The sequence below is a fragment of the Pempheris klunzingeri genome, chromosome 15 (assembly GCF_042242105.1).
Source record: "Pempheris klunzingeri isolate RE-2024b chromosome 15, fPemKlu1.hap1, whole genome shotgun sequence".
Lineage (NCBI taxonomy): Eukaryota > Metazoa > Chordata > Actinopteri > Acropomatiformes > Pempheridae > Pempheris > Pempheris klunzingeri.
The window spans coordinates 16,568,277-16,580,108 of record NC_092026.1 but is presented as its reverse complement, the minus strand read 5'-3'; the positions used below and the strand labels follow the sequence as shown (position 1 = coordinate 16,580,108).

The window sequence follows — 11,832 nt, the reverse complement described above, 5'->3', positions numbered from 1 at the left end:
AGTCACAAGGCTTCCTGTCTGCACTTTCAAAATAAAGCTCATTTCATAAACGTTGCATTTGGAGTAATACACTAGATGCGTTTGGATTATTGTGAAAATCAGACCGTATTTGAAGGAGAGGCTGAAGAGATCATTACACACGATTTGGTGGACCACTCTTTGAAAGGTGTTCTGTGTTAGTGTGTCAATAGGACTGTGAGACATTGGGACATGACTTAGCAGGAAAAGCACAGGTGCAGTTTATGGCATTAATGATATTTTACTTTAGGGACACAAGCCTAAAGGAGCATTATAGCGTATGGGCCTACTGTGAGAAAGGCCCATTGTTGTAGCTGCCTCACTGGTATGGATTATTAGGACACTGATTGGGAAAGAGCCAGGGTCACAAGGAATTCAGTAATAATCAGGTCATGAATCTCAATTCCCCAAACAGAGCCACCTGACAAATGTTTGGCTGGATACAAAAAAAAAAAACACATCTATTATACTATTTTACACTTTTATTAATGTAATCGTTATTCTTTCTTGTTACTGTCCCTCCACAAATGTCTCAGCACTGCTGGGAATATAACAGGCCTTTTTATTTCTTAATACAGGCGTTACTAATAACATTAATGATGCCTCTGTTCTATTCAAGTGTCCCAGTGAGCAACACCACCAAGGACTCAAGTGTATCTGTGCCCATCTACAGAGCCCTCACTGATGTTATTGAGTACACATGTGCTTTGCCTGCTGTGAAAAGGGCTTAATACTCCAGTAACATAAAGATTTGACCAAATACCATGAGCTAAAAGTCCATTAATTAGTTTTTTTACAGGGCTCTCAGCCGCATCTCATGGTCTTCCTTGACAGATGAGAACATTTAATTGTGTAGAAAACTGTTCAAGTACAAATACAATCCTTATTACCTTAACTACAGTTAGCTAGCTGTTGGTCTCAAGTTGAATCTTGTGAACTTTTCATATTACATATGGCTACTGTCAAAATATTACCACTTTCATATGCTGTTGGTTATGCAGGCTGTAGTTGATGGACATATTTAAGTTTAAAAAGAAACGTAACCTAAGCTGCATGGATCAGATATTGTGACTTAATATGAGCCATCAAACTCATTAACTGTAATACAATATATTTATTTGGGGATTTTTATTGCTGATCCCCAGGCTTTTACTTTTAAAGGCATAGACATCTAACATCCTATCTTATTTTGGGGATTTGACATCTTGACCCACCTCGGGCTTGTCACAGTCTCCCGTGACTTCCGCAATTTGATCGGTCATTGTGCGTGGACCCCGCCCCCCCTCTACGTCAGGTGTTCCAACAGGTGGATGAAACATTGATGAGGAGGTAGAGCAGGCAGCACACCACCACTGCAGTGTACGCAGTACGGGACAACAGAGAGAGACAGCAGGAAGACAGCTGTCTGCACAGCCCAGCACCATGTTTAACAGGTACCACCTGTCAATCATGATGCAGGTGATGAGAGGGGAAAATATGGAAATGACAAACTTTGATATGATGAGTTGATATTACACGTATATGGTTCCCATATTCTAAAGGTGCATTGTAGATGCACTATAGGACATTTAAGGAATATGTGATCACAGCTGCTTTTCAGTGTGCCCTCTCTTCATCGATGGGACAGTTCTTAGGAAACAGTACAGAGCTTTAGATTCATAGAGCATATTTTAAAAAGAGGAATAGAATAGAACACTTTCATCAGGTCTAAAAAAAAAAAAAAAAAAAACACAATAATCAGCCAGTAACCAACTCTGGTGATGATCAGAACCAGAGATATAGGCTCTCCCCAGCCAACCTGCCTTCTCTGAATGCACTCAGGTGAACATTTTGAATGAATTATTAAACAGCCAGGCACAGGGATGTGATCAGTCAAATGAGAATAAAGACCATTAAAACCCTCTGAAAAAAAATTCATTTTAGTGTTACTAGAGTGAGGTGAATATAAACGACACAGAGCTTGAACAATATATACAACTTGCATATTAAAATATTTTCCACTGCGTCCCACACGCACACAAACACACTACCAGACGAAGACAAGGACCGAGGTTCAAATTCTAAAGTGAAAAAAACAAACAAAAAAAGAACAGTGTTTCATAATTTCAGTGCTGCGTAAGTGATGCTTCATCTCAAACACTAGTTCAAACAGTGCTCGTCAGGATTAAGGCCAGTGAAGAGGGTGAGTGTGAGGTCTTGTCGGTGTTCATGCACGCATTCAATCGTGTTCATTCCTTCCTGCGTCATCTTCGTCTCCATCTTCCTTGTGAGGCCCGTGGGGCTCCGGGTTCTCCTCCATGACCGGGTAGACCACTGAACAGAGCTTTTGGCACAGATGAGTCATTTTACCTAGATGCAGTTGGAGATGGAGAGAGACCAGGGAAATTATCTGGGCATTAAAGTTGATGATTCATACAAAGATGTTGTTAATAGCAAAGGCACTTGCTGGCATTTATCCTCATTAAAATACCCCCTGCCATTCTCTCTATGCTCCGTGTCGAACTGGGTTCACTTTGAAGCCTTTACTTTCTAGAGGTACCGTTACACCCATCACACATTTACCTTTGATTTGGACATTCAAAAAGACTTTAGTTGGCTCCAGCCCCCTGCAGCCATTAAGGATAAGCAGTGTAGACAATGGATGGATGGCTGGAGGTGAAGCAGGGTCACTTAATGCTGACAAATGCAGCAAAATTGAACATCTGTGTAACCTGGCATGCCCCTGTATTTAATAATGAACCACAGTGCAGTTCACTCTGAACCCTGAGATGCCCCCATATGGGAGTCTGTCCACTTCAAATAACATTTTCAACTTCAAGGTTTCTTATCTAAGAGACAAGCGTGGAACCAGGATGATGCCTTACCGATAGCAATATCAAAACACCGGGGCTTGTTTTCCCAGTAGACTCCTAGGAAATACACCGGGATGCCAGTCATCATGATGGCCAGACCAATACCACAGACCACTGGCTCGGAGTAGAGGGAGAAGACCAGCAGGAAGGCCCAGAACAGCAGGTAGACCACTGGCCAGACCAGGCTCACCTGGAGGATGAGGTGTTTCAGAAGGATTCGTGAACTAGGTCATGAAAAGCTCTACCAGAATTCAATAGAAGTGATCCCTGGAGTCCTGCATAAACATCCAGTATGTGTAGTGTGCAGTTGGCCTCCAACATGCAGAAAAATAATATAATAGCTTCCAGATACCAAAGGTCCACTGGAAGTTGTTCTGTCTTTACCTTGATAGGTCGATACATGTCGGGCTGTTTGATGCGCAGCACAATCTGCCCGGCGACAGTGACGCCATAGAAGAGGTAGTTGATGAAACCCACGTAGTTTATGAGGGTGTAAATGTCACTGGTGCACAACATCAGCAGAGTGGAGATCAACTGAATGTGGAGAGAGAGGAGACGGTTATCATTTCTGCACAAGCTGAGGACACAAGGAAAGGGGTAGCTGCTAATGCTTTTGTTTGTGTGAGGACTCACTGTGAAGAGTAAGGCTGGGATCGGAGTGCAGCGTTCCACGTGAATCATGGCCAACAGACGTGGGAGATGGCCTTCCCTCGCTCCGGCGAAGAACAGCCTGAGAGGCACAAGCAGAGGCCATTAAGTCCTGAGAGCGGAGCCAGCTGGTGCTTGCTTACCGTGTGCACTCGCCAGCTGAGAGAACAGTTCAGGCGATTACAGAAGCACCAGTGCAGAGACATACTGCAGAAGTGACAACATGAAGCAGGGTGAAACATGGACCAGAGCAGGAGTACAATGGGCTCAGCACGTTGAAATACATTATTGGTCAAAGTGGGATCATCTAATGCAAATTTGCTAATCAGGTTTTTTCCCTACAATCTCAAATGTAGCTTTTTATGATGTGTTTTATTGAGGTAGAGCAGGGGGTGCCCAACACGTCGACTGAGATCTACCGGTCGATCGTGGAGGTGGTGCGGGTAGATCGCGTGACATTAAAAAAAAGAGAAAAGATTTTAAGACTAAGCGGTTTAGAAAATTAATGAATGTATGCAGCCTCCCTCGTTTGCGACTTGATTGACGTACAGGTCGGCCAGTCTCAGATCTCTTCTCTGCTACGGGTCGCAGACAGGGACATGCGCGCGGTCAAACGCGGTAGTTACTGCAAAACTCCAGCGAGCGAAGTGACCTAGTTAGCCTTCCAATTTATAGGCGTGCACCGGCTCCAACCAGTAATAGTGACCTGAGAACAGCAACAAATCAGACTGTGTTGACATCAAGTCAAACCCGTCTGCTTTTCACTACCACAATCTGAGCAGCAGAGGGCGCCAGACATAACATGCAGTATTTTTACAGTGTGTCCAAAGGTCCTTCTGTTACCACTGTTCATCCTTGTACACGATTTAGTGCTGCCTTCTCTTTATTTTACATTTCACCTACAAAGAAGTCCGATTATGAAAGAAAAGGGGTTTATAAAGTATCCATACCATCCATCTCTTTCTTAATTTGATGAAATCTAGAGTTTTAGTTGACGTCTATGCAAACATCTTATTGACGGCGACTGCAATTAAACATTGTCTGGATCCAGTCGCCGTCAATAAGATGGTTGCACAGGAGTCAACTCAAGTTTCAACAGTTTCATAATTTAGCTGCTTAAATACGTTTATATAATTTTCTCATAGATAGCAGCCGCTAATCACATCAAATCACACAAAGAAGGGATACTCTAGGATGGGAAGGGATATTTGACTCTATTCAGTGCAAGTCAGAGTGAGGTAGTGACCATAAATGTGTTGAATGTTCCAATTCCTCTTGTCACTTGGGTGCAATACTGATGGTTCCATCACTGTTTGTCACCTATGTGCATTACTGCTGTCAGTTTGTATGTGTAATACCAAGGGTTACATTAGCTGCAGTTATGCAGTGTACGCCAACATATATTGTAGATATAAAGTATACTCAGTATATATAGAAATGAATATATGTTTAGCATTTGTAATGTAGGTAGATCATTTTGACCTGGTCCTGTTTAAAAGTAGCTCGCAAGCCGAAAGTATGGGCACCCCTGCTGTAGAGCTTCACATTTTTCACCCTGTGCACCCACTTTCTCAACACACATCTACAGGTATGGGCTCAAATATCAGCAAGGGAATGAAGGTCAACTGTAACCCCCCCCCCCCAAAAAAAAACAAAAAAACATAGCAACCACAGAAAAGAGGGACAGAGGGGATGGGGGACTAACTGACCGCGACGACGTGAAGAGGGAGCCATTGACCCCCCCGAAGGTGGAGAGCGCCACAGAGATGGGCATGATCCATGACATGACTCCTAGCAATTTCTCACCAAATGTCTGGGAGAAATATTAGGAGTAGAGAGAGACAGAGGAGGAGGAGGAGAACACAAGTACACAGTTGAACAGACTAAAAATAACAGCGACTGAGCAAGACATTTAAAAACAGAGTGCAAGAGAGGCGACAGACCAAGGGTTACAGGCACTACGCTACAATGACGAGCATGCCTCACACCAACGCGGTTACTCTGAAATGGGTTGGTTGCACTGCCCGGCGGCCATGTAAAGATTACAACAAACCCCGTGTGTGGGGTTACGCATGTATTTAGAAGCTTATCGCTCAGATTTGAGTTGCTGCAGGTCTGTTTCCTCACCACTGCCACAGCATTGGATGCCAGCAGCTCCTGTGGGCTCATTGCCGTTACGTAGGCCACATTGGCAAACACGTAGACGAAGGTGACCACGGGGATAGAGATGAAGATCGCACGTGGTAGATTCCTGGAGGAGCACAGACAAGGCGGCAGGGCCGTGGCATCAGCAAAGTTTGACATTCCCATAGAAAGAAAGTTACTAACCTTTAATGTACAAGTGTTATTGTGTGTTTTGTTACTGTGGTACCTGTATGGGTCAACCAACTCCTCCGTGACGTAGTTGAGGAAGTTCCAGCCTCCATAAGCGAAGGAGCCTTGTAGGAAGGACAGAGCTATGTGCCCAACGTCGTAGTCTCGGAAGGTCGCAAAGGCGTGCACCGGCTCCAACCAGTAATAGTGACCTGAGAACAGCAACAAATCAGACTGTGTTGACATCAAGTCAAACCCGTCTGCTTTTCACTACCACAATCTGAGCAGCAGAGGGCGCCAGACATAACATGCAGTATTTTTACAGTGTGTCCAAAGGTCCTTCTGTTACCACTGTTCATCCTTGTACACGATTTAGTGCTGCCTTCTCTTTATTTTACATTTCACCTACAAAGAAGTCCGATTATGAAAGAAAAGGGGTTTATAAAGTATCCATACCATCCATCTCTTTCTTAATTTGATGAAATCTAGAGTTTTAGTTGACGTCTATGCAAACATCTTATTGACGGCGACTGCAATTAAACATTGTCTGGATCCAGTCGCCGTCAATAAGATGGTTGCACAGGAGTCAACTCAAGTTTCAACAGTTTCATAATTTAGCTGCTTAAATACGTTTATATAATTTTCTCATAGATAGCAGCCGCTAATCACATGGACAAAAGAGACATTAATTAGCTGGAATCTCTGCTTCTATGCCACATAAAGTGGAATATGAGAGCGCTAAGTCACATGAATGAGTTTGTTCGCAGGGCCTGGCAGTGTGTGTGTGTGTGTGTGGGGATTATGAGTGGGATGAAGAGCTATGAGGCACTGTAATCCCCCTTTCACGTTGGGATCACAAATCCCATGAGAGGCACAAGGGAACTATATTGTGATGGTAGCTAAAGCGATGCTGCTTCAAAGAGCTCTCTCACTGTGACGGAACACAGCGATTTCCAAACTGCAGGCCAGGAAAATGGAGGGCTCAAGACATTTATTGTGAAACACTGGACAGTTTTACATCTACAGACCTCTAAATACTCTTGAAATGAAACATCACTCATTGGCTGAACTGCTCACACATGTAACCTGCATTGCTACCGCTTGACTTTTAAAATATGGGATCTCTTTACTGATTAGGGACCGCTGCCCCAAGAGAGGCCTGATCAGTAAGAAGCAGTTACAAAGATGTGGCAACAAGATGAGCAACAGGGAGAAAGTAGTACCTTTGCATATTTGGATGACACCCATGATTATGATGAGACCCAAGGCCAGAAGCTTTCCAGCTGTGAAGACATCTTGGACACACGTGGCCCAGCGCACACTGTGGCAGTTCACCCATGTCAACAACACTGAAGGACAGCAGGAGAAGAGAGGATTGTTGTGTCTGTAGGCTGTGTGGAGGGATGCACACACATAATCTACAATCTACTATAAAAAAAAAAAAAAGGTACATTTAGAAATGTGAACATTTGCGCGACTCATGGCTTCCTTGTGATTTCACCCACAGACCTTCTACATTTCCCTTTTTTCTCCCCACATTCTTCCTGCTGTGGGAAGAGTCCTGGTTTATGCTCAAAATAACACAAACAACCCAGACAAAAAAACAATAGAAACTATTTAAATTCAAACAAAACAATGCAGACCAGTGAAACTTTACCAGAACAAGAAAAAATTAAATTCCTGAGTCAGATAGTGAAATTTACATTTGGCACAAGAGGCCCTCTGGATAAAGTTGCAAAGAAAATGCAATAGATGGGATTTCAATTCTGTCTAGACGGGGAAAAAAAGGCAAATGGGTCAATAATGATCAATAGCTACTTTGTAAGTGAAGCAGACACTAAATGCTGGAGGAGCTGCAAGAATTTACTATAGAAATAGTTAAATGTACATTATAAAAATGCTGTTCTGTTTTACTACATTTTATATTGTTGTATACAGATATTGGGAAAACAAGGGATTAGTCAACTTGATTAACCCCTTGTTTGCAATAAACCTTAGTGACATTTTGAAAGATAAAACTGCAATTTGCTAACAGAGTTGGGTGCCGACCTTCTCACAGGAAAGGCGGCAACAAGGCCCAGATTTATGCTGGAATCATTTCACGAGTTTCATAAAATAAATGTTTGCAGCTCTGTAGATTCACCCAAATAAAAGCCTGGCTGTAGGAAAACGGAATAGAAACGTGCACTGTATTTCAGTCTGGACCAAAGTAGTGGACCAGCTGACAGGCAGGACTGACACTTCCACCCTGACTTTTAGTCCTTAGTATGGCTCAAGCTCCTACATTGCCCATAATGCAACACAATAGCAGTAAATGAATGCACCAAGCAGTGAAGTTCTATGTCCATGCCTCCAGTTTGTAAGGCAGCATTTATTTTTTTTTTTAAATTAAAATCAAGCTCCTCATCAAGCTCAAGCCAAGACTGCAAAAATTGACTTGAGTTATTTTTTCACACTTGACAAGCTCCTCCACAGACATTACAAAGATGTTTCACAGGACTTGAACTACTACGAACTACGTGAACTGCATTTAGTGTGGATTCACTGCCAAACCATGCATTTGTCTCACAGCCTCGTTCACTTCAATGATTAAATCTGCCACCTACAAGTGTTTTTGACAAAAAGGAAGAAGACTCTTGAGAATATAAGCCTTTAATTCACCATGCCTGAAGTAATTCTTCAAAGTGGGCTTTACTGCGCTTCTTTGTGATTTGTATTTGTTGATACACCAACCACAAACCAATTAAATTTTTTACTAATTCTTCAGTTTCATGACTCACGCAGACAGACAGCAGCCAGCAGACGAAGGCCATTCTCTGGGGGGAGGCAGGAGTGGAAGAGGGGCTGCAGGACGTAGTTTGAGAAGGTGAGAGCGATCACAGCCTGGTTAGTGGGGTAGATAACCAACACTGCAATCCACAGACGTAGAAAGCTGGGGGGACAACACGGGCGGGGGGGTTAATGAGCCGTAACAACACAGTGCGTGAGAATACCAGCCCTCGTTACAGCAAAATGTAAAGGGAAACAAAAGGAAATTAAGCATACTGGCAAAGTCCATCTTAGTAACGCATTGTTTTTAAAGAAAAGAGATGAGTGGAACTGGGTCAGTGGCAGTCTGGCATGCTGGGAGTACAAAACTATAGGAAGAGACATTTTAATTATATGGTGAGCGTGGCTGTGGAGGAGGAGGAGGAGGGATGGGGTGGGGGTCACTCCAAGTTTAAATTCATGACAAAAGGCTTGCTAACTTTTTGCTAACATTTTTTACTGATACAACACGACCAATGCTGGATTAGACTATGGAACTTTAACACAGGTAGCATGTGACATTAACATGTAACATTGGTTGAAGTATTGCTTTGAGCCCTTTATTCTCAACATCTAGCCGTCTTGATACTTCCGCTCGGGGTCACCACAATAAGATAAGTGAATCATGTACATAAGTTTTTAATCTTAGCCTGATAACCATACAAACAGCATTTGTTCTCACCCAGCCAGTCCTCCAAAGATGTCCTTGACATAGGAGTAGTCCCCCCCTGACTTGGGGATGGTCACGCCTAACTCTGCATAGCAGAGAGCACCAATTGCCGTGATAAATCCAGTGGAAACCCACACAATGATGGCCACACCCACGGAGCTGGCATTCTCCAGTACCCCCTTAGGACTCACAAAAATCCCTGACCCAATGATGTTGCCTAAAAGAGTGAAGACAGAAAAGATTAGAAACAAATCAGAAAACAGGCTTTGACGCTCAGGCAAAAAATATTGTGAATGCTATAAAATAAGTCACCTGTTTTCTAAATAAAAAAAAAATAAATGAAGCCTTGCATTGCAGACATTTTGCTCGTTAGTCATGGGCGAAAAACAGCATGATAATAAGCTCACGGTCACTGAGATTTGTGGGCTACAATGGGAAAGTTACAATTTCCTGTCACATGACGCCCATTTCCTGCAGCACTTACATTTTACATCTGATAACAGTTTAGTAAGATAAGGGATTAATTTGGCCTTTTGCTGGTCAGGATCATGTGAGGAAGGCTGTGGGCTCGTTTAGATTAATTCTACGTGGCTATGGAGTGCACACCTCGGACAACACTGTTATTCTTTGCCTTTGTTTATGCTGAGAGACGGTTTGCTCTTTTAATTCCTGGAAAATTACTTCATATCCTGTGCTGCTTACAACCAGCAGGGAACAACAAATCAAAGTTTGAGTTATAGTATAGTTTGATGAAAACACCCACAGTAAAGCTTTCATTGGCTGGATAAGTAGATGACAAGGGGAGTGCAAGTTCACGGAGGACACTGCTTAGCCGTAAATAAATGTACGCATTGTTCTTCCGGTAGCCACCACCTTTCAGTGCCCACCATATCAGGGGATATGGGCTGTTTGGGTGCCCAAAGGAGGCTCAGTTTTCAACAGGAAGTGGCTCCACACAGGCGCAAAACTGGCTTATTTCTGTGTAATCTGACCTGAGGGTTACATGATTTATCTACATTCATCCACATGTCATATGGGGGCCCCCAACATGAAAAATTAGGGCACAGCTGCTTCTCTCCAATGATGCGGCGACCATGCTCCAATCACGCTCCTCGTGGGGATGGAAAATGCAGTCTCAACAATTGCAGACACCCATTAGTGGGATTGCTTTTTATTGACATTTCTATTTTCTGTGCGAGTGAGACAAGCGGGGACTGAGCGGGCTTCCCGGCAGCCAGCAGTTCTCTGGAAACATGAAAGTGACCATGAGAGAGTGCCTGCAAGGCGTGTGATGCTGGGGGCTCACCGAGGATGCCCAGAAACCACTACGGACAGCGAGGGAGTACTTTGAGATTCCTGGACCTTACTAAGGGATTTATTTTTCCTGACACAAACAAGCTCTCTAATACCTGTAATGGCTTCCAAGTGAAACCAAGTGCAAGAGCATCCTGACAAACCATTTGTGGTATTATAACCAGCTGGTCTTGTATGTAGCCGACAGGAGCCTCTTCAGTTTGAAACATAATTGTGAACAGCTTTAGCTCATTATTTAAGCCCAACAAAGACTTCAGGGACCAACACGTGACAGTGTGAAGTACTAATGATACATTAAGTAGCTTCACAACTAGAAAAAAAAACCAAAGTGGTGAGCTTCATGCTCTGCAGCTAGTGAGCCTAGTGGACCCCCACACCTACCTATTATGATGCCACAGGCGCTGACGAGGCCGATCTGTTTTTTCAGAGCCACCCCAGAGCTTTCTCCTGCATCCTTCCCCTCCGACTGGCTGCCCCCCCCGCCGCCGCTCCGCTTCCTCGGACCCTGGGTCATCCTGAGGCCCTGAAGTCTGCCCCCCTCCTCCTGCTGCTCCCTGTGGTCCAGGTGAGTGGGGCTGCGCCTCCCTGCTCAGCCTAACGACACAGACAGCATCAAAACATCAAGGTGGGACTGTTCCACACTTGCTGGGTACTTTTCCCCCCCAACACCTTCCCTCCACCCATTAGACGTGGAAGAGCCGAGGGCTACAGCTAAAGAGCTAAAATTAGAAACCACAGCCCGGCATTAATAATTCAGAGTACAACACGTAAAAACGTCTGTCTGGAAGCTTCACTGGTGACAGCAGGACTTTGAACAAATTCAAGTTTCTTAAGCAAATTGAGACACTTAACGTTAATTTGAATTAACAGGTAAATGTTGAGATATTCGGGTATAAATTCACCAGGTTAACGCGCCTCGAGGCGGCACCAGCCCGAGGTTTCTCCCTGTTTAACCAACAGGACTGCAGGAATGTTCAATTAATCCCCAAACTCTCCTGCTCTTTGTTTCAGTGGAATAAACCCTCAAGTAAGTGCTTCATGAAGTGTTGGCTCACCTTTTGGGCAGCTGCGGTGACTTAGAGCTCCGTGCTATGTGCCGGGCTCCATGGTCTGCGGTGTCCTGCCGGCTGGCCGTGATGAGCGGAGTAACAAAGGACCTCCAGCTGACGGCCTCGGGAAATAGAAAAGCTGGCTATTTTCAGCCAATCA

At 44.0% G+C, this 11,832-nt stretch overlaps 1 protein-coding gene across 1 annotated transcript; it reads right to left on the bottom strand.

Moving 5' to 3' along the window:
- Positions 1 to 1,924: 1,924 nt before the first annotated feature.
- On the bottom strand, positions 1,925 to 11,137 carry slc7a8b (solute carrier family 7 member 8b). Its single transcript, XM_070845688.1, has 11 exons — positions 11,005 to 11,137; positions 9,322 to 9,526; positions 8,612 to 8,763; positions 7,055 to 7,180; positions 5,890 to 6,043; positions 5,646 to 5,769; positions 5,228 to 5,331; positions 3,504 to 3,600; positions 3,255 to 3,404; positions 2,883 to 3,060; positions 1,925 to 2,367 (listed from the first exon to the last, which is right to left on the bottom strand). Exons 1-11 carry the CDS (start codon positions 11,135 to 11,137, stop codon positions 2,237 to 2,239), a joined length of 1,554 nt encoding a protein of 517 aa, XP_070701789.1. The 3' UTR covers positions 1,925 to 2,236.
- Positions 11,138 to 11,832: the final 695 nt, after the last annotated feature.

What these genes read in the sequence shown, in the direction of transcription:
- slc7a8b (XM_070845688.1), bottom strand. Translation starts at nt 11,137, where the DNA reads ATGACCCAGGGTCCGAGGAAGCGGAGCGGCGGCGGGGGGGGCAGCCAG. An exon ending in TGTCATCCAAATATGCAAAG is followed by an intron (nt 6,044 to 7,054) that starts GTACTACTTTCT and finishes TGCTGTTCTCAG; the next exon opens with GTCACTATTACTGGTTGGAG. An exon ending in CATCCAATGCTGTGGCAGTG is followed by an intron (nt 5,332 to 5,645) that starts GTGAGGAAACAG and finishes TATTTCTCCCAG; the next exon opens with ACATTTGGTGAGAAATTGCT.